The 27,940-nt window shown below is 45.6% G+C and overlaps 2 protein-coding genes across 6 annotated transcripts in view; one reads left to right on the top strand and one right to left on the bottom strand.

Annotated features, from left to right (window-relative positions):
• Positions 1-419: 419 nt before the first annotated feature.
• Positions 420-9,250, top strand: MAP6D1 (MAP6 domain containing 1). The gene is made up of 3 exons (XM_040251850.1): positions 420-831; positions 5,656-5,773; positions 6,257-9,250. The coding sequence occupies exons 1-3, from the start codon at positions 452-454 to the stop codon at positions 6,335-6,337; spliced, it is 579 nt and encodes a 192-aa protein (XP_040107784.1). The 5' UTR covers positions 420-451; the 3' UTR covers positions 6,338-9,250.
• A 1,957-nt stretch (positions 9,251-11,207) lies between these two features.
• Positions 11,208-27,940, bottom strand: part of YEATS2 (YEATS domain containing 2) — a 106,352-nt gene continuing 89,619 nt past the window's right edge. For 4 of the 5 annotated variants that reach the window (XM_040251806.1, XM_040251828.1, XM_040251821.1 and 1 more), the window contains 10 exons: positions 27,281-27,409; positions 26,681-26,779; positions 19,928-20,030; positions 18,977-19,050; positions 17,536-17,615; positions 16,656-16,857; positions 14,832-15,058; positions 13,915-13,989; positions 12,897-12,970; positions 11,208-11,635 (listed from right to left, as the gene is read on the bottom strand). In XM_040251806.1, the coding sequence (XP_040107740.1) occupies positions 11,527-11,635; positions 12,897-12,970; positions 13,915-13,989; positions 14,832-15,058; positions 16,656-16,857; positions 17,536-17,615; positions 18,977-19,050; positions 19,928-20,030; positions 26,681-26,779; positions 27,281-27,409 (1,172 nt within the window). In that variant the 3' untranslated portion in view covers positions 11,208-11,526. Of the gene's footprint in view, positions 11,636-12,896; positions 12,971-13,914; positions 13,990-14,831; positions 15,059-16,655; positions 16,858-17,535; positions 17,616-18,976; positions 19,051-19,927; positions 20,031-26,680; positions 26,780-27,280; positions 27,410-27,940 lie in introns of those variants that run through there. The other variant, XR_005723125.1, reaches the window with a different exon arrangement.

Here is a 27,940-nt window from a genome sequence, read left to right as displayed (position 1 = left end):
ATCCACTCATCGCTACATCTCGTGCTTGCCCGCAAGCCCCCTGTGCAGCCTCGCACAAATCTGGCAGCCAGTGGCCTGTGGGCGGGGCCCAGCGGACTGTTCACTCAGTACCAGCTAGGAATGGTTGCCATCCGGCCCCTGGCCTCTGCGAAGCCAGGTTCAGTTTGTACGATAGCACTTGGGGAACTTTGGATTAAATTAAGGAACATTCTTCAAGTTGGATACTTGTAAGTGCCTCCAGCCGGTTTCAGTTTAACCCCAGCCCCGCTTCTGCACCCCTCTAGAGCCGTGCGCACCGCGGAGCTGTGGCCCAGCCCTCGCTCCCTGGGTGGCGGTCCCAGGCCAGGGGGCGGAGCTCCGGCGGCGCGGGGAGGGCCGTGGGGGCGGGGCCGCAGGCGGGGGCGGCGCGGCCCGGGAGCGCGGGGAGCCGAGCGGCAGACGCCGGGCCGGCATGGCGTGGCCCTGCATCAGCCGCCTCTGCTGCCTGGCGCGGCGCTGGAACCAGCTGGACCGCTCCGACGTGGCCGTGCCGCTGACCCTGCACAGCTACTCGGACCTCGAGAGCGAGGAGCCAATCCCGGGCGGTGTTCCCTCGCGCAGAGGCCCGTCTCCCGCAGGCTCCCGGGACCCCGGCCGGGACGTGCCGCTCACTCAGTACCAGCGGGACTTCGGCGTGTGGACGGCGCCCTCGGGGTCCAGAGATGCCACGCAGGGACGCAGACTGGGAGCAAGCAGCCGCAGGGCCAAGCCCCCCGCAACCCCCGTTCGGGGGGTCTACGTGCTCCCCATCGGCGACGCGGATGCGGCAGCAGTGGCGACCACATCATACAGGTACGAGGCTGGGGGCAGGGGAGCGCATCGTACCCAGACCCCGTGGTCCCAGGAGACTGAGTCGCGGAGCCAGGAGGACCAGGTGGGCAGGAGCGAGGAGGGGCCCGGATCTCCCATCCCACCCGACTTCGAGAGCTTCAGGCAGCCTGTGAGGTCACCCCTTTGATTCTCCGTTGATGCTCCTTGACCAGACTTGGAGTCAGAGAGCAAGCACCTCCCTGACGGTGAGCTCACTACCTCACTCTCTGGGGCAGCCCTGTCAGAAAGGCCTGCCTTCGTAGGAGTTAAAATCTTAGTTTCCGCCAGAAGGGCCCAGCCATGGAAGTAGTGCTCGCAGGCCAGCTGCCAGTGCCCGCCGGGGGGCATTGGTGGTGAGGACCAGATGCAGGGCTTCTGGGTGGTCCCCTCAATATCCCACTGAGGGCAGCTGACTTGGCTCTCACTGACAGGCCTGTGCTCCTCTCCTGGATAAGTGAGGGCTTTCTTCTTACTACAACAGTGAGACATAGTCACTGTAGAAAAACTGGAAATTACAGAAATTACAACAAAAAGTTAGTATCCCTAATCCTACCCTAGACTGGTAGTTCTTTCTAATCCTTAACATGCATTTGCGTTCATATCCATTTGTAATTCTTACATGGCTGGATTTGTAACTACATTTTTTATTTCATGTATGTGGCTGTTGGTCCCTGTTACTAGAGGCTCTTCTATAACATGAGTTTTAATGGATGTGTAGTGTTTTCTCTTATGGGTATATCAATACATTACCCATATATTGATATGTACCTCCAAATAATAATGTGTTCTCATGTCATTAAATATTTAGGGTGTTGCTAATTTGGGGCTATTAAAAACACTGTTCTTTGATCTAGTTACTGCACTTAGAGAAAATTTCCCTACATATAACCTCGAACATGGGGCAGGAGTTAAGGAGTAATAAGGTACATGTCAACAATGTACAGAAGCTGGAAACAGTGTCACTGTCCTACTGACGTAGGGGACTGGTTAATTATAGCTCTGCCATAGGAGAGACTAAAACAAGATGTCAAAAAAGATGCACAACAGTATGTCTGCTACTATCTGTGTTGTTAAAGGGTTATTGATGTATACATATCTCCTGAAATAAGCGTAAAATGTCTCCGCATGGATACATGAGAAAATTGTAACCTTTAGGGAAAGGAAGGAAAAGGAATTGTAGACGCTGCCAGGAGTAGAGGGAGACTGAGGGGCTCTTCACTCTGCTGTTTTGAACCACTGCTTTGTTTTGCGGGCTTTCTTTTGGCCATGCCATGTAGCTTGCAGGATCTTAGTTCCCTGACCAGGGATCAAACTCATGCCCCCTGCAGTGGAGGTGAGGAGTCCTCTAACTACTGGACCACTAGGGAATTCCCTGAATCACTGCTTAAAAGAAAAAATGTACATGTATTACCTTTAACAACAAAAAAAAATTTAGAGGAAAAAATAACTTACAAGATCATCATTCTTATAGTTAAATCTTTGCTTATACCCTAATTTCTTCAATATGAATTCATACCTGTCGAATTAAGGGCCAAAAGGTATGAACTTTCCCCTTCAACTTTATTACTTTTAAAATCAACTGTTTTGAGGTATAATTTCCATCCAGTGAAATCAGTCAGATGGGTGACTTTTGTGTACACCTGAACACATGATCGAGACACAAGAACATCCCATTCCTTCATGGGCATGCAGGTTTTAAGGAACTCAATGGGCAGTGGCTGTTGCAGGGTGGGTCTTGTGCTCAAGCCGAGCTGCAGAAATGTGAGGGGTAGAGCACTGAGCTGCAGCGCTGGCGCCCTAGCCAGGCAGTGGAAGGTGCTGACTGCTGCATGACCGGGCCCTGATCTGAACCAGCTGGAGGGAGCTGATTGGTGACAGGCCTGGAAGGCCAGAGGTCCTGGGTGTGCCATGCCTTCACATGGCTGATGTTCCAGGTATAGAGCGGGGCGGAGCTTGCAGGGAGATAGCTTCAGCTCTGGGAAGGACACACTTTCCAATGATTAGAACTGACTGAGATGAGTAAGCTTGCATGGTGCTGAGCTCCTGCTCACTGGGAGTGTCTAAGCAAAGGCTGGACTTTCAGAAGCAGTCCCTCACTTGTTAAATAGATGGCAGGTTTGAATGTCCTGCTGGGTCCTTCCAGTTCCTGTGATACTAAAGGTACTGCTTAGCACGTACCAGACCCCAGGCTTAGGACGTCCCATTGATTATCTCCCCCAAGACTTTACAGTGTGTGTGCTTAGTGGCTCAGTCATGTCTGACTCTTGTGACCCTGTGGACTGTAGCCTGCCAGGCTTCTCTCTTCATGGGATTCTCCAGGCAAGAATACTGGAGTGGGTTGCCATTTCCTTCTCCAGGGGATCTTCCCAACCCAGGAATTGAACCCAGGTCTCTTGCATTGCAGGCAAACTCTTTACCAATTGAGCTACGAGGGAAGCCCAAGACTTTATAATAACCCCCTGAAATCAGTTCAGTTCTTGCTATCCCCATTCTGTAGATGAGGCACGTGAGTGTCTGGCAAGAGGTCACATAGAACAGAGTGGAGTTCCAGTGTTTCTTGCCCTAGATCAAATTTGTGCCCCCAAACAGGCTGCCATCCCCTAAGATGCTGCCTCCTCTCAATCAGGTAGCTGCTTGACCTATGTCTGGCAGTGGTTGGGCAAAAGTTGGGACCCACTAGAGCTCTCCTTCCTGGTGTATAAACTTGGTGGGTCACCTGGTCCCTCTGACCCTTTCCTCATTGGTAAAGCAGAAATAGTAAGAGCTTGACTTGCCTGGGTCACTGCCAGAGACACAGGACTGATGCTGAACCCGGCTCTCCTGTCACCCTGCAAGCTGACTTCTGAGACCCTCTACCTCCCAGCTCTACTACTGGTATGAGCAACTCCATCCCACCTGCCTTCTTGCAAGATGCATGTTACCTAAGACAACTATTTAAATAAATTCACAAAGCAAAGATAATGAACAGATCATGAGAGCCCAGAAATATCAAGGGTACTCGTGGCTGCTCCTCTCCACCCCAGCAGGTCTCACCTCACCTGGCCCCTGGCCTCCAGATGAGAACTGACCTGCCTCACTCGCTTGCCTTCCTCCAGAAGTGTGTGTATGTATGTATGTATGTGTGTGTGTGTGTGTGTGTGCACGTGCACACGTTCGCACTTCTGGCCCAGGTTCTAGTTCCACCCACTTCTGGCAGTTCTTCCTGTCATCTCTTTCTTTCCTCAGTCAGTTAAAGGGCTCACCGTCAAAGTGCCAGACTTGGCACTTTTTAAAGTGCCCAACTTGAAGGGTTAGGGAGGTTAAGGGATTTGTTTGAAGTCATGTTGGGCTGAGAACCAGGCCTCAGTATCCTCAGACTGGGCTCTCTGCAATGCCCTGGTAGCTCCCTTCTCCTCAGTAGGAGGGACTGTGGGCATCGAGTCCAGCTGAGGCTCATGTGAGGTGGATGATGGTGGAAATTGCTTGGTGAGGGAGGCACAGTGGACTCAACTTAGTCCTATATTTTTATTATCTCCTGCCCCACAGTCATGGGGACTGATCTAGCCCCTGGGCCAGGTCACTTCCTGCTCTGGGACCCCTGCAGCCACCCCGGGACAGCTGGCTTGGGCTGCCTGACCCAAGGCTCAGCTCAGTGCGGGAACAGAAGGGCACGCCCAGGGGAGGACCTGCTTCCCCGGGAGACGCAGAGCAGCAGATGGTGCAGCCAGCTGGTCTTTGAAACCTTGCAGCTTTGGAAGCAAAAATTATCTGATAGAGCCTTGGTCCAATCCACTTCCTGGTACCCAAGTGCTGACCATGGACACACAGCTGTGCCATGCACACGTGGCCTGCCCAGTGGTGCCCAGCTGTGCTGCAGCTAAGGATAAAAGGCTGCTTTGTTGACCTCAGGGCCTGGAACCTGGCCAGGGCTGTGGACGGGATAGGCACGGACCCAGCCCACATGTGGGTGCTGCCCCTGGTCAGCTGGACACTTTTCCCCTTGGCCAGGGGCTCCTGTGGGCCCAGGGGGTCCCTGCTAATTTAGTAGGGGAGTTGACAGAATTGAAATAGGTCTTTTTTTTTTTTTAAAGAGGAGTTAGTTTTTGTCAAAAGGATGTAACTCTGAGCACATGGAGCTAGGCTGTGCCAGCCTTGTCACTTCCCTCCAAGCAGCCAGCAGTCCCTACCCCCATGCAGACCACCATCCTTCCCTGCTCCCGTGCAAGAGTGCCCATGTGCACAGCGCCATGCAAAAGCCAGGCGGTCTTTAGTTTCTTGAGATGGTCACTATGATTTACTCTTTTACAGGAGTTAATAACACAGGTTATAGAGAACTAAACAGACTGCTGGGCCTCACTTTCCTCCTCAGTTGTAACGAAGTATGACCATGCCTTGCTGTGCGCTGTCCAGGCCGGCCCCTCCCTGGACCTAAGGGCCACCAGTGACACGGGCTGGAGGCGAGCGACTTCCGCTGGTTCTGGGCTTCTACAGCCCCTTGACATGGCCCAGAGACAGTACGGGGAGCCCAGCACACACCAGGAGCTCACGGTTTAGGACAAATAGGATACTGTTGTTGCCCGAGTTCTCTGCTCACTCCCAGTGCAGTGTGTGCCTGTTGCTCCCTGGCAACGGGAGAAAATTTCTAGTGGAGCTGTTTGGGGTCTACTTCCTCTGCTAGCTTTGCCTCTGTGAGAAAGTAACATCTGCAGCCAGAGCAGCAGCTCAGCCCTGGACACTGGCCAGGAACGTTCCAGAAGCAGAGGGCAAGAGCCAAGGCCCCTGAGGGACAGCCGGTCCTGTGCAAGGTTGTGATGTGTTCTGTTCCAGACAGGAATTCCAGGCTTGGACTGGAGTGAAGCCATCAAGATCCACAAAAGTGAAGCCCACCAAAGTCATCACAACCCACAGCTCTGGATGGGATGGCAGCCCCAGGGCCAGTTTCCAGGTCAGTGGGAAGCTGGTGCCTGGCCGTGGGGGGGTGTGAGAACAGCGGCTTTTCTTTCCAGGTTAGGGACTAGGTGTCAGATGTGGATGGTGTAGGATGGCACTATGGCAGGGGCAGTGGTTTCTGAACCCGCGTAACCATCACTCACAAACTGAAAGCCAAGGTGCTGCTGTCGTTAGCCACGTGTGTTCCCCTAGCACTGGCTTCTCTGCAAGCAGGGTGATGCCTCCCTCCTAAATCCCAGCCTTACCCTTGTTAGTGACAAGCTTCCAAGTCCCTGAGTCCATGTAAGAAAGAGGAGGGGCTGGAAGGGAGGTGTAGGGATGTTCAGTTTCTGACTCAACCCAAAGGCTTCGGAAAGCAGAAGGTAAGGTCTTGTGGACACCCCCCACCCCGACCCTTCAGGTTAGCAGTCTGCAGCTGCTGGGAGGGGGAAAGTTGAGGAAGAGCTCCACTGATCTGTGGCCAAATTTCATTTTTCAGGCCCCTGAGGTGAGGAAAAAGTTTGCCCCTAACCCCTCAGCCATCTTTCAGGCCTCGGCTCCCCGGATCCTCAACGTGTGACTGCCCACCGAAGAGCGAGCCACAGGGGATCAGAACCCACCACCGGGGACTGCCGTGAGGTCTCAGGACTGGATGGCCCTGTCAGGGGAGGGGCCTCTGTTCTCGCCAGGGGGCACCACTCCTCTGCAAGCCACAGGGGTGCTGTGAGCAGAACAGAGGCACCACCCAGCTCAATGCTGGGGCCCCGCCACCCTCTCCTTCCTTGGGAAGTGTGCGGAAAGCTTCAGATCTTTTTTTAATTGCCTCTTTAGGGCGCCCTTCAGTTTTTAAATCTGAAAACCTCGATCAATTCTACTGTGAACTGAATTGGTCTCTGGGGGTTGAGGAATATGGATATAACAGATCCTTGAAAGATCCAGTAACGTCCAGGCTGTATGATAATTTTATAACCGATGGTAACTCAAGGTAATGTCCTTGGATAGTCCCACCAGCGGCCCCCTACAGGTTGTAGAAGAAATCTTAGGTTATCACCTGCATGTGATTCATGATAATACTAAGTAACCAGGAACAAGCTTCCCAAAGGAACAGAAGAATATCAATCATCGAGTTTCTTTTTTCAAAACGTAATTTCTTTATGGCCAAGATGACCTTGGTTTTAACAAAACATTTCTTGGGATGAGTGAAGTGCTGAATGAAGGACATTTATCTTGTTGGTTTCTGAGCCCCACATTGTAGTACTAACACCAGTTTTGTTCCCTTAGTGTATTGATGACTAGATGGCAACTACTATATACTAAGAACTGGGAGTGTCTTTGGGGCAAGGGTGGCCCAAAAGGCCTTAAAATGTCGTATCATTACAGGGAGCTCACTAGCTGCTAAGGAACCAGCTCATTTTGGTTTTGGAAGTCCCTCTGCTGACTTTAGCGATCAAGTCCAGCCAGTGCAGCCACCTGGAACCAGCCTGGTTCTCCTCTTTGCAAGCAGCCCTTGAAACATTTGTGTCCTTTTCCTTTTAGAGATTATAGGCACAAGCTAAGGACAGTTTTGGTAAGAAAACTCAAGGATTTCCCTTTGGATTTTTATCCCTCTCCAGCTCCCAACTGACTTAGCCTGGTGAGCCTTTACTTCCACCACAGGAGATGGCATTCAGGTTTCAGAAGCAGCTCAGAGTGGAGGTGGGGCAGTGTTTCCAGCTCAGGCTGCGAGGGGGCCGTCCCCTCAGAGGTGCTAGCTCCCAGCTCTGGCAGGCACAGCCTTTCCCCTCATTCCAGCAAAGGAAATGATCTGAGAGAATCATTTAAAACAGAAAAGCAAAACCATATGCTTACACAAAGGGTTCTATTATTTCAGACTTCATTGGTTTGCATGTTAGATGTTCCTAAGGGAAAAAAGACTGCCTGCTGGGCCTTCTGTGAGAAGCAAACAGATTCACTGTACAATCTCAGATTTTACTAAAATGCAAATGTACTATTTCAATTTCTTGTTAATTTATTTATTTATAAACACGAACACCTTCTCATGTCTTCCTTTATCCTCCTCTTGGTAACAGGATTTTGACGTGCCTTGGCTACCACTGCTCTCCCTTGGGCTTGTAGATTCTGGGAATGCTCACCCAGGGCTGTAGTCGCACTGGTGTCATATGTAGTATTTAACAAGAACCCAGATCTCCCCAGCCCCACCAGGAGCCTAGGGTAAAACAAGACTATCCTTGAAGCCAGTCTTGGGCACAAACCTTGGTTCTCTACTCATTAGCTGACAGCAGCTTAGACTTCTGTTTCCTAATCTGCAAACCCGACCTCCCCCTAAGAGAACTTGGGTTTCCGTGCAAAGCACAGCTGCTGTACGTGTTCTCTCCTGTGCAGGCACCCCTTCGTGGGAGCTGGCTCTACTGGCATCTGCTGCTTTGGTCCAGCAATGGCCCCTGTCTGTCACACGGCACAGCCAGCTATGCCTCCCCCCTGAGCTTGTTCTAGGAGCCCCATCACTGCCCAAGAGAGGCCTGACCTTAGGAAGGCATCCTGCATGCTCAAGAACAGACAGCTTTTCACAAACATCCCAATGCAACAGCTTTCCTTACTAGACTTCATTAATTATGAGATCTGAATTCTGAAGAAACTTGTTACACTCACTCTAGGTCTTAATAAGGCTACTCCAGTAACATTATGTTAAGACCTTAAGACGCCACTGAGATAATAATAGCCTCAACCATGTGGTCCCAACTCATGTAGGTCATATAAATAATACACATAAAGACAGAAATGTACTGAAATATTAATAGTGGCTATCTTTGAGAAGGGGAACTATGGGTAATTTAAAATTTTTTACATCTTACAATATTTGCTAAAGTTTCTATACAGTAAGCATTTTTGTATTAAAACAGTTTAATCTGTTAGGTAATTTTAGCCAACAGAAAGAGTTCAAATTAATTATTCCATAACCAAAGTTAGCACTGCAGTAGCAGGCTTGATCAGCTGTGAGGAGGCCCAACCAGAGGGAAGGGCCCCAGTCACTGAGAGCAAGATTGGCAGTTGCAACTGAGAAAAACCCATTACAAACACTAATATTTTCATCCTTGTTAATAACTCCAGGATTTTAAGTCAAACTCCAAAAAGCAGCATTTGAGAGAACTTTGGCTGTGCAGCCCGCCCCAAGCCGACGGGGGATCCTTTGAGCTCTTGCTGGCCACACACACAGGCTCCTCCGGTGAGGAAGAGAGTCCCCGATAAGGTACTGTGACACTGTCCTGTGGCTGCTGTCAGAACTGTGGCTGACACACAGAACACTCAGGAAAGGGGCCTAAGCAATGCCCCTAGTCTTCCTCCAGACCATTTGACTCCCTAAAGGCTGATACTAAGTGAAGTCTGGTCCCAAGAAAGCTACATATTTGGATTGTCTCTCAGGGCCTCCTCCCCAAAGAACTTCTTACCTTTGAAGAACCAAAGCTTCCAAAACAAAGCCTTTAGTTCTTATTAAGGATGGATATAAATAGTCATTTCTGAAATATTTCTGCATTTCCTGTAGTTTTTTCTGTGCTAGCAGATGGTCCCAGCAGGACCAGGTCACAGGAGTAACTTTTTCCAGGCCTCAGCAGAGACCCATTCTTGCCAAACGGACCAGTGTGCTTCCTGGTTGGAAGCTGTTTCCCTCATTGCCTTGGCTTTAAGGATGCTCTGAGCTCAATCAGGTTGTTTTCCTTCACTCTAGGCTGTCAGAAATCATATGTCCAGGGCCAGCATACATTCTTCCAAAACTGTTTCAGATTTTTATATAACCGTAATCCTTCTTCTACTAGCTGCAAATTCTTTTTGGAAAGAAGTAGAAGAATTAAATACACAAACCCCTACACCTCTGCCTCACCCCAGCTCTTTGGGACCTAACCTAAGAAAAACCCTACCCAAGCACAGTGCTCCAGACTCAGAAAATGCAAGTCGCTCAGTCATGTCTGACTCTGCGACCCCATGGACTATACAGTTGATGGAATTCTCCAGGCCAGAATCCTGGAATGGGTAGCCTTTCCCTGCTCCAGGGGCTCTTCCCAACCCAGGGATCAAACCCAGGTCTCCTGCATTGCAGGCGGATTCTTTAACAACTGAGCTATCAGAGAAGCCCCAAACTCAGAAAAACCCATCACGAATACCAAAAGATTTACTGTAGATATTGTTACACATTATGTTACACATTATGATACAAATACATTTGAAACATTAACATATATGAGGACTGTTTACTATTTCTTTTGCAAAAAGATAATTTCTTGAGGCTTTCATACCTAAGAACTGCATCTGTTCTCATTTGGATCAAATCTTCGATCCTGTAGATATGAGTCATTGTCCACTGGTAAATGAGTCTACACCTGCCCATTAACCTTGCCTGGAGTATTTTATGCACAGAATATCTTGAGTCTTCACCACTAGACTATTTTATTCTTAACCAGGGAACACCCTATGCCTTACTGAATAGATTTCCTTCTGCACTTGCAGTCGCAGATGCTGAATTTAAAAGGGCAGATTTCTCATAGTTGCCTCCCTGTCTTTTCCTGAATTGAACGTCTAGAGGACTCAGGAAAACATGAATTACCTTGCTTGGGTAAGTTTCTTTGACTTGGGTAGGTTTCAGATCTCCTTGGAGCAGATTGCTAACCGAGAACAGATTCTTTACTTACACAGAGACTTTGTTAGGAAGGTTGGGGTGCTGTCTGTACTGGAACTGGACATCATGCAGGGTGCTGCTAACCTGCCTTCTATCCACTCTGTCTCCCACGGACCGGGCTCTGCTCACGACCAGCCTGTTCTCACTGCTGCTGAATACTGACCTCCCTGTCACCTGGCTTTGACAGTCATTTCTCTACCTTTAAGGCACTCACAAGTGTTGTTTCAAACACTTTTCTTCTTGGGAACAATTCACCGACAGAGAAGAACTGGGTAAGATAAACTTTCTGAGGGACCGTGGGAACCACTGGCCACTTGAGGTGGACTCAGCAGCAGAAGCTCCTGCAGACCACGCCAAAGTATGAACCAGTGCTCTGCTGGCGCATCCTCCAAGCTGCATGGGTCTGTGACTAACACAGTAAGGGCTTCTCAGCTGTAGTCAAACCTTTTCCTGACCTGTGCTGGACTCTGTTCACCCCCTGACAATGCTGAGACTGGCTGCAGTGATATCCTGTGTTCCATGAAAACAGGAATTCTCAGTCTGCAGCCTCCCAAGCTCGTGTGGTTTCCGCACAGGATCACTGCTTCCTGAGTCAACTCGGGGCTGAGTGCGACCCTCCCCACCGTGGCCACTGCTTTGTGCCAAAGCCCAACCCTCCTCCAGATGTTATCAGGGTAACTGCTGGGGTACCTGGAACCCCAACCCACAGAATGGGTAGAACTCTAGCTTGCCAGACTCATTTCCCACCTCCTGGAGGGAGACTCAGGCCCATGGTGCCCCCTGGCAAACACCCAGAGGACAAAAGGGCCCAATATAAAGTGGCTTGACCCCCCGGACCCTCATGGAGCCTGCACAGACAGTGAATAGATGCGAGTTGACAGAGCATGCATCCACTCACGGCTTAGCTCTAGAATCAGGAAACAAACTTCTGTCCTAAAGGGATTGACCTGGGACTGAACACTCCGGTGGTATTAGGTGGAGGCAATGGTTTGGTGGCCATGATACTGAGGCACACAGGAAACTCTTTCTTCTCCAGAAAAGAAGAGTCATCACAGTTCAAGGCTTTGAATCCTGCTTTCCTGGGAGCATATTCATTCCATTCACTGATCTTCGTTCAGTATCCCCATGTGTTTGTTTGTGAGGAAGTCCAGAAAAGGAATGTTGCAAATGGCCTGGTGAATATTACTCACTGTAATTTCTTTGGGAATCCTGGTCCAAAAAAAAAAAAAAGTTAATTCTCTCAAATATCTAAATTAATTATATGGGGATATTAATGAGTGACAGGCATGGTTTGGGGCCACTCTGGGGGTGGGGAGCAGCTCTGTACCTTCTCTCCCCCTACCTCTCTTCTTTTCCATTAATTCCTCTGACTTGGGAAATGTGGCCTACCCTCTTCCCGGCTAGCCCTATTTAGGGCTCAAATCTAACTTCCTACTCACAGGCATGAGATGAATTTCAAGAAGTTGGCTGAATGATTAAGGGAAAACAAAGATTTTGAAGATTGAAAAAAAAAAGGAATGAAGTAGAGAACAGAATATTGCTGTAGTTCAGTCTTAGCCAGATTAAAGCTGAATCAAAGCACCACAGAACTTGGGGACCATGTTTCCCATCTCTTGGAAACTATGCCAGACCAAGTGTGATGTTAAATGTTCTTATCAAAAGCACTCAAGCTGCTTTGTGTCTTCACAGTCAGGACCATGGTGGTGAGCAGGGGCCGCAGAGGCACTCGGCCCACTCCTGGATCTCTAGCAGGACAAGCAGCAGCAACATTACTGGAACTCCTCTGTTCCCCACTTTTTGTAAAGAGCTCTCTATACTGCCCACTGTGTTATATCCGTGTCAAGTCTGACCTAATAATCCTCTTATTTAGGTCTCTTCATGACCTCAGGTACTCTGTTAAAGTTTTAATAAATTTACAACAGCCTTTAAACAAATACATTTGTTTCCTCTGAAAGGAATGCCGGGATGTGGGACAAAAGGAAAATTCAGCATCTCAATTAGAGACAGGCCACAAAGAGGAATGGTCAGCCTGTGGGTATAGAGCTAGTGAGACTGAAGTTTAAATCTAGGTTCTATGATGTATTTGCTAGGAAAGCCAGGCAAGATAACATTTCAGAGCCCACTTTCCTGATTTCTAAAGAGGGAGTATGAGTTCTGCAACAAAAAACAAATTAGGTAACATGCAGTGCCTGGCCCTAAGTCTGAAACACTGTTATTATCTTCAATGGCAAAGAATTGGTATATATTCAACCCTGTAACATATCGGAATCCTACCAAACAGTGTCTCTGCAGCAGAGACAGAGACAACACAGACCTCTCACAACCAAAAGACAGACTCAGGCGTCTGCTTGGTCGTTTTGAGAAAGTCTGGCTCTGAGAATGTCCCAAGCATGGACACCTCCACCTCCTACTGAACTGATTTAAAGTATAAAACATTTTGATAGGAACTGTCAGAAAGTGAGAACTGTACCTGTTGTGCGATGCTGCCTGGTATCCAACTGCCAAAGCCTGTCTCAGGATGTCGCTGACTAGCTGCTCTGTAGCCTGTAACAGAAGATGCTGTTACTCTAAAATGCCACCTGCATGCTGGCCAGAGGGATGCAGCTGACCCCATCCCAGGCCCTAAATTTGGGAAACCACTGTATCTAAAGATCCAAAGTCCTTAAGGAAAAACTAAAGGTTTGAATAACAGGCCACAACTATAGAGGCCATGCGGAGAAGGCAAGGGCACCCCACTCCAGTACTCTTGCCTGGAAAATCCCATGGACGGAGGAGCCTGGTGGGCTGCAGTCCATGGGGTCTCGAAGAGTTGGACACGACTGAGTGACTTCTCTTTCACTTTTCACTTTCATGCACTGGAGAAGGAAATGGCAACCCACTCCAGTGTTCTTGCCTGGAGAATCCCAGGGACAGGAGAGCTTAGTGGGCTGCCGTCTACGGGGTCGCACAGAGTCGGACACGACTGAAGCGACTTAGCAGCAGCATAGAGGCCATGATTCTGAATTGTGAAGGGGGTGATTTTCATTAATCAGACACTGCTTTAATAAAGGAAACAGGTAAGGGCTATTTGTGAGGTATCCCTGCCCCTGGAGGGGATCCACCAGGAAAGAACAGCTAGGTAAGGAACCTGGTTCTGTCATTCTGTTGCTGAGGGCTGGGACAGTTGTGGCTATTTCTACTGTGCCATGCGAGTCACCTCCGAAAGCACTGAGAGCTCTGACTTGCACTTCAGGCCACTCAGAAAGCACTTGAAATGGCATTTAAAAATATTGTTAGTGACACTGGCACAGGAACTCTTGCAGCTGCTTTGACACACAGAGGAATTACAACTGAATTGATTTAAAAATAAGAAATCATAAAGCCTGTCATCTTTGTTCCATTTCTGTCCTTATCTTTTTCAAAGCATCCTGGGATCCAGTGTGTCCTGCCTGGCTGGCCCCATGGTGCTTCAGGCCCCGACAGTCCCTCTGCTGCCCACAGGCACCCACCTTCAAAAGCATGTCCTCCACCACTGATGCATACACGTTTTTGTGCAGCGCCACAGGCTGCAGGGTGATCCCAATCTGGAAGAGCAAAAGAAGGCCTTTTGTTTCTATTTGTACATTAAAAACAAGCATATTTCTGATACCCAAGGAGATGTCTGGGTGGAAGAGACACTCTACAAATATCCTAGCCAAAACTCACAGAGAAGCAACACAGAATGTAACCACCAGAAGAATCTGTTACCCTATTGTGCCATGTTTCTGAGGGATTGTTGAAAATGCTATTAGAATCTTCTCTCATGTCCAAACCTCCTTCATGAGAGAACACAGAATCTACTATGAATTCTGACAGTGGAAGCCACACACTGGAAAGCCTGCATCAGACTCTGAGGCCCTATTTGCAAAAGAAAGAAGATATACTTGGAAACTGCCCCATATTTTATTTCCTCTGTAGGGGAAAAAAAGAACAAGTCTCTCACTTGGGTCCCAGGCAGCCGTGCAGATGCAGTGAAGCTGCGTTCCACCAGAGGCATGTGGACAGTTCTCTCCTGCACCCCAGGGGAGTCAGTGCCACATCCACTCCCTGGCAGGGCACTTGGGAGCTATTTAGAATGTCAGGGAAAGCACGTTCTGACATGCCTCTGAAGGGAAAGGTGCTTCTACTGAGGCAAATGAGAAAAAAGGAGATGAAAAATACGAAACTGCCTACACCTAGCTGCCTTTGCTCCAACGTCATGTTCAATCAGCAAGCTCTACACGTGTGATTCACTTTCTTGCCCAAAGGCCCTGGCATGGGAAAGTGGGTGCCAGACGGTTCGCCCAGCTTTACCATCTATATCTATCTCCCCAGAAAGTCTGGTGTCAGTCTCTAAGGCACCGAGCCCCAGATTAGGGGTCTCACAGCACAGGCCTTAGTCCCCTACCTTCTGTGTGATGTCGCCAATAAATTCAGAGCCCGGTGTTGGTGGCAGGTAGAGTTTCATCTCTTCCTGTTTCTCTTCCTGTTCTTTCTTGATGTTTATCTTTAATGGCTCTGAGACGTTGAGGATGTCCACCTCCTCCTCGTTCTCCGGCTCTCTCTTCTGAAACTGCTGCAGGTCCTCCAGTTTCCGGCAGAGGTTGTCAGCGGATGAGAACGATGATGGGCACTCTAAATGAGAGGCAATCAGTCTTATGACTCTGGTGACCAAAGAAAAGGGACTTCACATCTCCAAGGGACCAACAGCCTGAGACCCAGAAGGGTTAAGTACCAGGGAGCTGACTCCTGTCCAGTTCTAAAATTCTACGGACCTATAATTATAGGAACTAGTAATTCATAAGTGAGACAAGCACCAAGACAGGTATCTTGTGTTAAGACATATGTGCTATTAAGGGCAATCTGAGTCAAACCGCACATAATTCTGACTCTTGCCACTAAACACGAGGCCATCCTCCCACCCCACTGATTTTTTACATCTGGAGAATTTAGAAATGAACAGGGAAGAAATTAAAAATCACCCATGTTCTGCTTACAGCTGAGTACTACTACCATTTTAGTGTATACCATGCATCCCATCTTTAGCTGATTTATACAGAGCCCAACAGAGTATATATAGAGCTTTAAAGCCAGCCGGGGCTCTGGGAATGTTCTATGCATCCCTTTTACTTTATGCTAAGTGAGTGAGGTCGACATGGGGTTAAAGACTCTCAGCAGGATGGAGGCAAAGCATTCCAACTCTCTACTTTACTGGCAGGACGCTCACAGATTTAATCAGTCATATTAGTAAGAAAGCCCAGTACAGGAAAAATACTGTGTTTTACATACCCTGTCAGAGAAGCACAGAAATAATCAACAAGGCCTCTGCTCTCCAAAGCGCTTAGCAATAAAAATCTGAGAAACCCTCAAGGTTCTGGTATTAAATACCACTGGAGATCGGAGAAAGGGGAGGCCACCCTGCATTAGGGCTCTCAGGAAAGCTTCATGGAGAAAATGAGTCTTGTGTTAAGTCTTAAAGGACCCCCCAGACTGTGCCTGTGCTCCGGCCTTCCTCAGACTGGGAGGTGAAGGGTCTGTTTTTCTATAAAGATGCGGTTAAAAGGAGAAAACAATACTTATTCTTTAAGGTGAAACTCAAAACATTCTCCCCATGTATCTTTATGCCCAGCTCCCCTGCACCCCCACCCACATACAGTTATTTGTATCTTTATAAAAAAACAATTCATTTTATCTGCAACATTATTAGCTGTTTACACCTGTGCCTCCAACACCAGGCAGTACACCTCCAGACTAGGTTTTTGAAGATAAAATAACAGATAAGACATTGTCCCCATCTTCAGGGAAGAAGACTCGTAGGTCACAAAGGAAGAAGCAGTTCTTCTGGGAGGAAAGGAGGTGGATTAAGAAAGTTTCCAAAGGAGAACTAATGCAGGGGAGGGGGGCACCTGAATGAATGCTGTGTGTCTGTTGCATGCCGTGGGCTGGAACATCCCTGGCTGGGACTGGGACACTTGGGCACAAATAGTTTGGTAGGGACTGTCAGTGGGGTGAATAAGACACATGGTGAGAGGTGAGTGGAGATTTTTGTTTTCCATGGCAACCCCTGGAGTCCTTGGGTCCCTTTACCTCAGGTGAAGAAAAGAGCTCTGAGACCTGCTGGGGCTGATGTAGCCTGAGAGCCCTGAAGGCTGAGAGATGACCATGTGCTCCAAGGAGACGGCTCTCAGCTACCGATGGTGCTGAGCACACCCCCATCCCCTGCCTTGCTTACCTGGCTCACTGTCGATCTGGGTCAGCACATCCTCGATCGAGTCCCCATCGCTCCTCAGGCTTTCGGGGTCAGGTGGGGTGTAGCCATGGCAGCGACACCAGTGAGCAATGTGCTTGGTTTTAAGTGGAGTCAGGTGGTGAAATCTTGGATTCTTCTCCAGTATTTCTTGTAAGACTTTTCGCATTGTCATCGCTCTTTGCCACTTAAAAAAAATTAGGGGTGGGGGGGCGCATAATGAAATCCTTCAACTTAGGAGCACGTTCAAATAAATCACCCAATTACAAATTACCATGCTAACCTGTTAGAATAATTTTTTTCTGAGGAAAAAAATCTGATGGTGTTTCTCCTCAGTTTAAAAAAAAAAAAAAAAGTATAAGAACGTTTACCTAATGTTTATAAAATAACTGAAATTCCTAAGCCTGGCCTATAAGGTGTTTCAGCTGGTCCCAGCCTGTGATCTCCCACTTTCCCACCCTCCCTAAACCCATCACTGGCTTTCTCAAAGCTTCCTACGCACGCCTTTGTACTTGCCACTTCCTCTTATAGCCTCACTGTTTGGCAGAGTAGCTGCCACACTGAACAATAAATAGTTGACTTAATTTTAACATATTACAATTCTTTAAAAACTTTTAGAAATTTTTAGCAATGCAGGAAAAGAAAGTAGGTCTTTCAAAGGCTACCTACAAGTCTTTGGAGAATGAGATTTTTAACTAAGGAAAAAGTTCTATCATCTAATATTTAACAAAACATGCTGCAGAATTTATCACTGCTCCATATGACGATGTTTATGGAAGCAGCCAGAATGCACATGTGTTTGATTATTTTCTCCAACAGGCTCTCAGTGGTGGCCTGCATATCAAAGAGGCAGACATGGGATTACCTCAGCAGCTCTCCTTTTCCCAATGTTCCAGCCATAATACTGCTCCACAGATTTTGCAGAAAAACAGCTGGCATCTTCACCTAGAATGCACATATCCAGCAAATTCTGAATAAAGTTAAGATTTAAATAAAATCTTATTTGCTGGAGGCATGTCCAAGAAGTTTCTTTAGACCTCTTTATGGGCTATGTTCCTTACTAGGCAAATTCGATGCAACATAATACAGAAGGGCTTGTCCTTAGAAGAGAAGGCATCTCATTCATGTGTACTCAAAACAACAGCCCTCCTTGGGAAATCAGCTTCTGTGGTAGTGAAAGCTTCATCATGACAGGAGATTTTCTATTAAAATAAATGGCAATGGCATTCCACTGGGAGCAGACCTGAGAACCATCCCTGGCCTATTAACTAAGGTGCCTTGAGCAACCTATATCATCATTCTGGGCTTCAGTTTTCTTAACTGTAAAATCAAATGACTAGGAAGATGGCTCCTGAACTGCCTTTAAGCTCGAACATTCTATATTTGTACCTGATTTTTTTTAAAAAGATTAAAATTTTTTTCTGCTGGGCTAGAAGAATCATTGAAAATTGACTTTGAGCTACTTCAAAATGACCCCCTAAACCCTGAGGGGGAAAAAATTAATTTTTGCTATTACAGCTGGAAAAAAAGCAGGGTAGTCTGTACTTGGCTCATCATTTCATAGTCCCATGAATGTGAAGTGATGATCTGCTTTATCCCTTCCCTCTGAATGTTCACAGGTGACCTTGCCCAAGAGCAGACACCTAAGTATCCAGAGGCTGTCAGTCACGCTCTCTGTCAGAGCAACCAGGGCTGAGAAGCAAATGGTTCACTCTTGCTAACAATGGGCAGGGACAGAGGAGACTTCACTGTTGGAGGTCTTGATAGTCGTGCAGTTCTACAGAGTGAGTGACAGGAGTGTCAGATGAAAGATACATGACTCTGGAATCAAAACTGCATGACCTGTAGCTACTGTGATTTTGAACAGGTGACTCAACCTTGCTTATTCTCAGTTTTCTCATTTGTGAAATGGCGATGACACCATGTATCCCATGGAGACCATGGTTAAATAAGTAAGTATAATAAACCTGCAGAGTCTGGCATGCTGCAGGCAAATGCTAATTACTTTCCTTATTAATAAACATTAAAAACAAATACAACTTTATATATACACTACATATTTATAATTTCTATACTATAACAAAAAAAATTCCTTCTGCAGATCAAACACAGTGAAAGTAGTAAAAGACTAACCGACTGACCAAGACAGTGTGAATTCTAAACCCTGCAAATAAGCTACAGCTGTAGCTAAAACCCACCCCCAGATAACTACCGTCAGTATTAACACCAAGTGATTCAAATTGACTCAATACCCCAAGCAGGTCACAGCTTTAAACCACACTCCCATATACTCAGTGTGATCTTACTTTTTGCAGTAATTAATGGGATCTTCTTTACTACTGCTGTTAAGAGTTGCTGGATGGTCTCTAAATGGTCTATCCTAAGAAGGACAAAAGAAAATTAGGGTAGCGAATACAGACAGCGGTCTCTAACTGTGTGTGTGTGTATATACGTATGAATTTACGTATGTATGAAATATTTCTCCTTTACAAGGGAATTAAACCCAACTATATCTGCACGTCCTTCCTTCTATATATCGCCTTCTTTATAAACAAAGAGCATTTAATGCTTAAAGTCAACACTAAAACAGATGAGACCCCAGGAACGACAAATAATGCAAACTTGACATTTCCTTTTATATTTTAAAATAGTCGTGTAATCTTTCTGTAGTGTGACTGTCACTAGAGTAGAGACTCTTAGTGTTATTACAGTTCATGCTGTCACCTCCGTGAAAGTGGCTAAGGCTCTATGGTCCAGCAGTTTGAGATACTTCAAAATATGCTAGAAGTGGGTTCCCCCAGTTTGGAATGAGAAAATCTCAGTATCTCTAGAAGCAGCACTGAGTGTGTATGGGCCATAAAAAGGCAGCTGTTTAAGACTGGGCACATGTGTGGACACTGCAACACAAAATGTACACACACCTGAGCAATTACATCATAAGAAATTTCACACCCAAAGATGGAGCAAAGAAACTTCATGTTGGCAAGCTCAAAGGGAGACCTGTAATTGCATCCGAGGCTCTTGAGGCAACAAATCAGGTGCCGTTTGGAGGTCACATCGAGGTGTTAAATGAAGCCTCCTGAGCTGTGCAGCAAATGGTAATACTTGTTCACCACACATGGACAGAAGCTTCTACCCATCAAAGGGCTTAACGCATACAGACAACTCTACATATAGTTGTCACAGGGATGGTTTTTTTTCAAGTACCATAACATACTAAAGGCACACCCCTCCCTTGAAAGGACTGAAGTAATTACTTAATGACATAGTTTCCCAGCTCAGAACTGTCTTCTGTTTTCACTGCTGTCTGACCATCCTGGGAGGGGCCGCCTGGTGCAGGTGTTTCTGGCTCGGTCTTCACTACAAGGGAATAGAAACAATGAGAGCGCTATTAGGGCTCAATGACGGAACGGCACCTGTGGGCAGAAACAATGGGGACCCAGTGAGGACGCTGCCACAGCCGCAGAGACAGGGCCAGAGTGCTGGGGTGGCGCCTGTGGTCACGGGAGCAGCAGACAAGGGGAGAACTGTCAGCCTGCGACTCATGACAAAGGCAGGGCAAGAAAATGGCTTTTAGATATTTCTTAGAGGGCTAACCACACCACTATGGAAGACCACACACATACACTTGAACAACGCCACCTTAAAATACAATGCTGGCCTCTTCTAAGTATAATATCCTTTTGTTTATCATCTCTCCAGCTAAGGTTATCAACTTCTAGCATTATCTTAGTGTTCTGAGACACACGGCAAAAAAATGAAAAAATCAGATCTTTCGTACTGGGAAAAAATCCGAGCACATCACACGAGGCTTTTCAGTTCAGTTCAGTCACTCGGTCGTGTCCGACTCTTTGCGACCCTATGAACCGCAGCACACCAGGCCTCCCTGTCCATCACCAACTCCCGGAGTCCACCCAAACCCATGTCCATTTAGTTGGTGATGCCATCCAACCATTTCATCCTCTGTCGTCCCCTTCTCCTCCTGCCCTCAATCATTCCCAGCATCAGGGTCTTTTCAAATGAGTCAGCTCTCCGCATCAGGTGGCTGAAGTACTGGAGTTTCAGCTTCAACATCAGTCCTTCAAATGAACACCCAGGACTAATCTCCTTTAGGATGGACTGGTTGGATCTCCTTGCAGTCCAAGGGAGTCTCAAGAGTCTTCTCCAACACCACAGTTCAAAAGCATCAATTCTTTGGCACTCAGCTTTCTTTACAGTCCAACTCTCACATCCATACATGACCACTGGAAAAATCACTGCCTTGACCAGACAGACCTTTGTTGGCAAAGTAATGTCTCTGCTTTTTAATATGCTGTCTAGGTTGGTCATAACTTTCCTTCCAAGGAGTAAGCATCTTTTAATTTCATGGCTGCAATCACCATCTGCAGTGACTTTGGAGCCCAGAAACATAAAGCTGGCCACTGTTTCCCCATCTATTTGCCATGAAGTGACGGGACCGGATGCCATGATCTTACCAAATCTACTGACGGAAGAGAACCGTGTCAGGAGCATGTCTTCCTTCTATAGTCTCTGATCAAAACACTGCATGCACACGCGTGCACACACACACACTTCTTTTGCACCAGCTTCCTGGCCGACAGTCTATTCCCTTATGACCCATCTTGTACATGAGCACCAGTACACGCACCTAAAGGAGCGTGCTAGTGTCATTTTCTACTCAACATCCTTCAACAGCTTCATACAAGCAAAGGTCTACAAGTGAGATACACTAGGGTATCTTCCCCCTTTTCACTAATGCATAACTGGCAAAAAATGCACAAATATTAAGGGTACAGTTTGATAAATTTTACCGACATATACATCCATGCACCCAGCACCTCAATCAAAACACAGAGTATTTCCAGTCCTCAACCAGGGTCCCTTATGCTTCTAGCATTCCTCTCTGCCAATTCCACTTTAAATTTTATATAACTGGAATCACATCATGCATACCCTTTTGTGTCAGCATCTTTTTGGCTATTAAAAAAAAAAAGCAAAGCTTGTGTATGTCTCTGGGTGCACATATGCATGCATTTCCTAGAAGTGCACCTCCCGGAACACATGTTCCATAACATGTCGATAACAGGTTTAACTTTATCAGAAACTGCCAAACTCATTTCCAAGTTATTATGTCAATTTGTAGCCCCACAAGCAGGGTATGTGAGTTCTAGGTGCTTCACATCCTTGTCAGCACTTAGCAATGCAGGTCTTTTAATTCTGGTGAAAGAATAGTATCACTATGGTTTTAACTTGCATTCCCTTGACAACTGATGAGGGTGAACAACTTTTCATTTCATTGTATTTAGATATCCTCTTCTGTAAAGTATCTGTTTATACTTCTTGGTCTTTAAAAAAAAATTCAACATCTTCTTCATACTGACTTTTAGGTCTTCTATATTCTGGGGAGAACTCCTCTGTCAGATATATCAATTGTAAATATCTTTCAGGATGTATGTGGCGACTTTCACTCTTAATTTTGTCCATCCGATACAGTGAGGTTCCTAGTATTAATAAAGTCTAATTTATCAATTTGTTCCCTCATGGCTACTTTTCTTGTGTTTTCTTTGCCCAAAGTCATGAAGATATTCTCATATTCTCTTCCAGAAGCTTTACTGTTTCATCCCTCACATTTAGGTCTAGGAGCCAATGCAAATTAAATTTTATGATGTAAAAAAAATAAAAAATAAAAAAAATAAATTTTATGATGTAAGGTAGGGGCCAAGTTTTCTTCTTTTCCCCAAATGGATATATCTAATTAACCCAGTACAACTTATTGAAAAGAACATCTTTTCCCTGCTGAGTCTGTCATAAATCAGGTTACCATATATGTGTGTGTCTATTTCTGGGCTGTCTTTTCTGTTCAATTATTCTATTTTGTCTCTTAAAAAAAGTTTTTTTAAAATTTCAAAACAATTTCTAAAGGTTATTTTCCATTTATGGTTATTACAAAGTATTGGCTATATTCCCTGTGTTGTACAGTACATCTCTGAGCCTGACTTACACCCAATGGTTTGTACCTTCCACTGCCTGACCCCTACATTCTATCTGTTCCTGAACCAATACTACACTATCTCAATTATGTAGCCTTACAGTATATATACATCTGGTGACCCAAGTCCCCCAGCTTTTTGTTCAAGATTATCTTAGCTACTCTAGGCCTGTGCATTCCCATATACATTTTAGACTATCTTGTCAATTTCTAAACAAACACAAAACAACACTAGAGATTCTGACTGGGACTGTACTGAACCCATGTCACTTTGGGAGAGAGAATAAAATCAGGTATTTCAGTAAATTTACATAATTAATTAATTATAATTGTATATCCTTCAAGTTTTTAGGTCTTTAAGTTTCTCTCATAAATATTTAGTGGATTGTTGGCAATTAATTTCTATATAGAACTCAAACTGGCTTTTATATGTATACCATCTTGTATTGAGTGACCTTGCTAATTCCATTGTCAGCAAGACATTTTCCCCCAACCCCTAGTGATTCTGAGACTTCAAGAAACAGAAGGAAGTCCTCAGAAAAAGTTCAGACACCCTAGTTCTGTAGATGCAAGTATACGCTATTTATTTATTTGGCCACATGGCACTGCCTGTGGTATCTTAGTTCCTCAACTGGGGACTGAACCTGCCATAGAGTGAAAGCACCAAGTCCTAACTACACCAGGGAATTCCGGTAAATACAATCATTTAATCTGGCACTCAATTACAAAATCACATAATCAGTATTTGCAGGTTGGGATAGCTATTTACTGGATAGGCTCTTCTAAGACTTACATATAATAGCCCCAACTAGAAACAAACCTAATGTCCACCAACAGGAGAAAGGATAATCATGTTATGGTCTATCCATCCACCCCAACAGTATGGACTACTACTTAGCAACAACATGGCTGAATCTCAAAAAACACTGAGTGGGTGAATTAAATCAGACACAAAAGAATGCATGTGCTTCCATTCACATGAAGTTAAAAAACAGACACAACTAATCTATTGAAGAAATTCAAACAGTGGCTGCCTACAGGGGATGGGAATTTCTATAGTGTGAATGGGATGCTGGGATCATGCATTTGTCAAAACTCATCAAATGGTATGCTTAATTAAAATCAAACAGAAATGCTCTGGTCCCAGTCCAAAATTAATTGAATCAGAATCTGTATGAGGACTATGATATATACCTGCTACTGAGGAGAGATGCTGGTCTATGTTAGCATCTTTCATCATGACTGACATACTTCTCCTAAAAGAACTAATCAGTAAATACTTTAGGCTTTGTGGGTCATGTGAACTCAGCTGGAATGACCAAACTCTGAGGCTGCAGTGCACACACGGACAATATATAAATGAATCGGCATGGCCATGTGCCAATAAAACCTTATTTAAAAAATGAGAAGCAGACTGCAGTCAGCCAACCCTTGCTTCAGATGGTCATCCTGTAAGTTTCAAATCCATCTCTTCCCAAGACTATTGTGAGAGATCCTGGAATGCCTGAAAAGAAGTATTTCAAATTCTGACTGCACTGCCTTCTAGTTTTCTAGACTTGGGAAGTACAGCCTTAGTATTTCCAAACTTCAGTTTCCTTATTGGCAAAATGGGTATTAACAGCTCTTTTCAGGTCCTCTGATCAGTCAGTTCAGTTCAGTCGCTCAGTCGTGTCCGACTATTTGTGATGCCATGAATTGCAGCACGCCAGGCCTCCCTGTCCATCACCAACTCCCAGAGTTCACTGAATACTCATGTCCATTAAGTCAGTGATGTGATCCAGCCATCTCATCCTCTGTCGTCCCCTTATCCTCCTGCCTCCCCAGTCCCTCCCAGCATCAGAGTCTTTTCCAATGAGTCAACTCTCCGCATGAGGTGGCCAAAGTACTGGAGTTTCAGCTTTAGCCTAAGTCCTTCCAAAGAAATCCCAGGGCTGATCTCCTTCAGAATGGACTGGTTGGATCTCCTTGCAGTCCAAGGGACTCTCAAGAGTCTTCTCCAACACCACAGTTCAAAAGCATCAATTCTGCAGCACTCAGCCTTCTTCACAGTCCAACTCTCACATCCATACATGACCACTGGAAAAACCATAGCCTTGACTAGATGGACCTTAGTTGGCAAAGTAATGTCTCTGCTTTTGAATATGCTATCTAGGTTGGTCATAACTTTCCTTTCAAGGAGTAAGCGTCTTTTAATTTCATGGCTGCAGTCACCATCTGCAGTGATTCTGGACACTGTTTCCCCATCTATTTGCCATGAAGTGATGGAGATGCCATGATCTTCGTTTTCTGAATGTTGAGCTTTAAGCCAACTTTTTCACTCTCCTCTTTCACTTTCATCAAGAGACTTTTTAGTTCCTCTTCACTTTCTGCCATAAGGGTGGTGTCATCTGCATATCTGAAGTTATTGATATTTCTCCTGGAAATCTTGATTCCAGCTTGTGTTTCTTCCAGTCCAGGGTTTCTCATGATGTACTCTGCATATAAGTTGAATAAGCAGGGTGACAATATACAGCCTTGACGTACTCCTTTTCCTATTTGGAACCAGTCTGTTGTTCCATGTCCAGTTCTAACTGTTGCTTCCTGACCTGCATACAGGTTTCTCAAGAGGTGGGTCAGGTGGTCTGGTATTCCCATCTCTTTCAGAATTTTCCACAGTTTCTTGTGATCCACACAGTCAAAGGCTTTGGCATAGTCAATAAAGCAGAAATAGATGTTTTTCTGGAACTCTCTTGCTTTTTCCATGACCCAGTGGATGTTGGCAATTTGATCTCTGGTTCCTCTGCCTTTTGTAAAACCAGCTTGAACATCAGGAAGTTCACGGTTCACGTATTGCTGAAGCTTGGCTTGGAGAATTTTGAGCATTACTTTGCTAGCATGTGAGATGAGTGCAATTGTGTGGTAGTTTGAGCATTCTTTGGCATTGCCTTTCTTTGGGATTGGAATGAAAACTGACCTTTTCCAGTCCTGTGGCCACTGCTGAGTTTTCCAAATTTGCTGGCATATTGAGTGCAGCACTTTCACAGCATCATCTTTCAGGATTTGAAATAGCTCAACTGGAATGCCATCACCTCCACTAGCTTTGTTTGTAGTGATGCTTTCTAAGGCCCACTTGACTTCACATTCCAGGATGTCTGGCTCTAGATGAGTGATACACCATTGTGATTATCTGGGTCGTGAAGATCTTTTTTGTACAGTTCTTCTGTGTATTCTTGCCACCTCTTCTTAATATCTTCTGCTTCTGTTAGGTCCATACCATTTCTGTCCTTTATCGAGCCCATTATATATATATATATATATATATATATACACACACACACACATACACATACATACACACATATATATGTATCACCAAGCAACTAGCATGGTGCCGGGTTATTTTAGGCTCTTACACAAGGTAGTTATCATTATTGTAGATGTTACAGATGTCAAAATGTTTTGTTCTAACACACTGTACTCTCTCCATCCAGTCAATAGTCATAAGCGTCCCCACGGCCAGCTGCCAACATCTGACCTTACCTATAGCTCCTTTACATAACTGTACACCCCAGGTGAGTCCCTTTGATTGGTCTACTCGCCCAAACAAGCCCTCTGAGTCTTCATCTCTACTGTTTCCTTAATCTGGCATTCCTCTCCATAGTCAAAAATGCTTCACTCTTAAAGTTCTGGTTAGAATCCATGTCCTATACCAAAGTGTTATCCACTTCCACAACCCCTCATGTTCTATGAACCACACATCCTAGACTGAAATATTTCAGCATTTATTTTTCAGATCACCTACTGTACATTTATCAATCACTGCTTGCTGTCTACTGCAACTCTCTCCATCCTGATTATAAATTCTTGGGGGGCAGAAATGATGCTTTACACATCTCTGTACTTCCCTCAGTGAAGTCTGTATATAAACACCCTACATATTTTTCAAGCGACTGATTCATGGATGCTGAAATTCAAGGAAGTCTTATGATAGTAAAGTCTTGCATAAAACTTCTGGGCAAACATACTGTGGGAAATGACATACCTTTTGTAACAGCTGCTGGAGCAGGGCTGGGGACAACTGGAGTTGGGGCAGCTACAGGCAGAATGGCAGGTGATTTGCTGGTAGAAAATGATTGAACCACTAACAGGCAAAAGAGGAGGGGAGGATATAAGAAATACAGAAATTATTTTAATGAAAATAATCTATTTCCCAAGGTGACAGCTCTACTGTAGATGACTAGCACAAAAACAATTTCAGTGTAACAGAAATGGTAAGGTCCTTGCTTTACACACAGATTTATAAGGTGGGCTATTTACTATTAGTACCAGGGTAACTGACCTGTTATTGTCAACCATAGAAATGCAGGCTTGGTCACTAACCTCATAAAGTAAAAACCCAATTGACCTGTACTCTCATAAATGTTTAAGATAAACTCCCCTGCTCACCTTTAGAAATGAGCAGTTATTTAGAAGTCAATGGATCACTTAGGTTTTACTTTCAGTCCCAGAGCTGGTGCCAGGGAGTATGGTGACAGCTCAAGGGCAGGCTGTACAAGGCAGGAATGGCCACTAAAGGACGGACTACAGACCTTCCCACCAGACAGACTTAGGGACAACCACACCCAATAGGTGAAGGACTCACCTTTATTCACAGGCATCAGTATCGTCTGCACACCTCCAGATGTGTTTACACTGAGTGGTTTGAGCTGGCTGGGGATCGTCAGGACAGCCTGCTGGGGATTGGATTGACTGGAGTGAATCTTTAACAATCCTAAAATAAGTTGGAAGATAAGGCCAAGCTGAAGATCAGATGCTTCCTTAAAGTTCCTGCCCTCTTTAGCATTCACATTTTCTCACAGCAGGACGTTCTTAGGACATTTACTCTTTCGATAAAGAAAGAGCCAGAAGCATGAGGCAATGGATGAAGCAGGTTTCTCAATGAAACAATGATGCAACAATAATGATTTATTTTTACCCTGCTATCGTAAGTAATACAAAAATTTTTGAAAAAGTGGAAATAACACAAAAAAGCCACAGAGTCCTAGTGCAGACAACCAGTATCATCATTTTGAGACAGTTTTCTCTATGTTAGTTTTCTATGACTATTTATTTGTTTTACATACAGCTGTGATACATACAAACTGGATGTAAAATTTTGTATTTTGATTTGGATAATTATCATTTTCCCACTTGAAAACCTTCTCTGGCTCTGGTCTGCCTAGAGTACGTTTCCAAAATTAGTCAAAGCACTTGGAGTCTATTTTAATCTGTTCCTAATTTAATTACATCTCCTTTACAACAT

This window comes from Oryx dammah, unplaced genomic scaffold (assembly GCF_014754425.2).
Source record: "Oryx dammah isolate SB20612 unplaced genomic scaffold, SCBI_Odam_1.1 HiC_scaffold_2, whole genome shotgun sequence".
Classification (NCBI taxonomy): Eukaryota; Metazoa; Chordata; class Mammalia; order Artiodactyla; family Bovidae; genus Oryx; species Oryx dammah.
The sequence above is the reverse complement of the archived record's forward strand: the minus strand, read 5'-3'. Positions and strand labels throughout refer to the sequence as shown.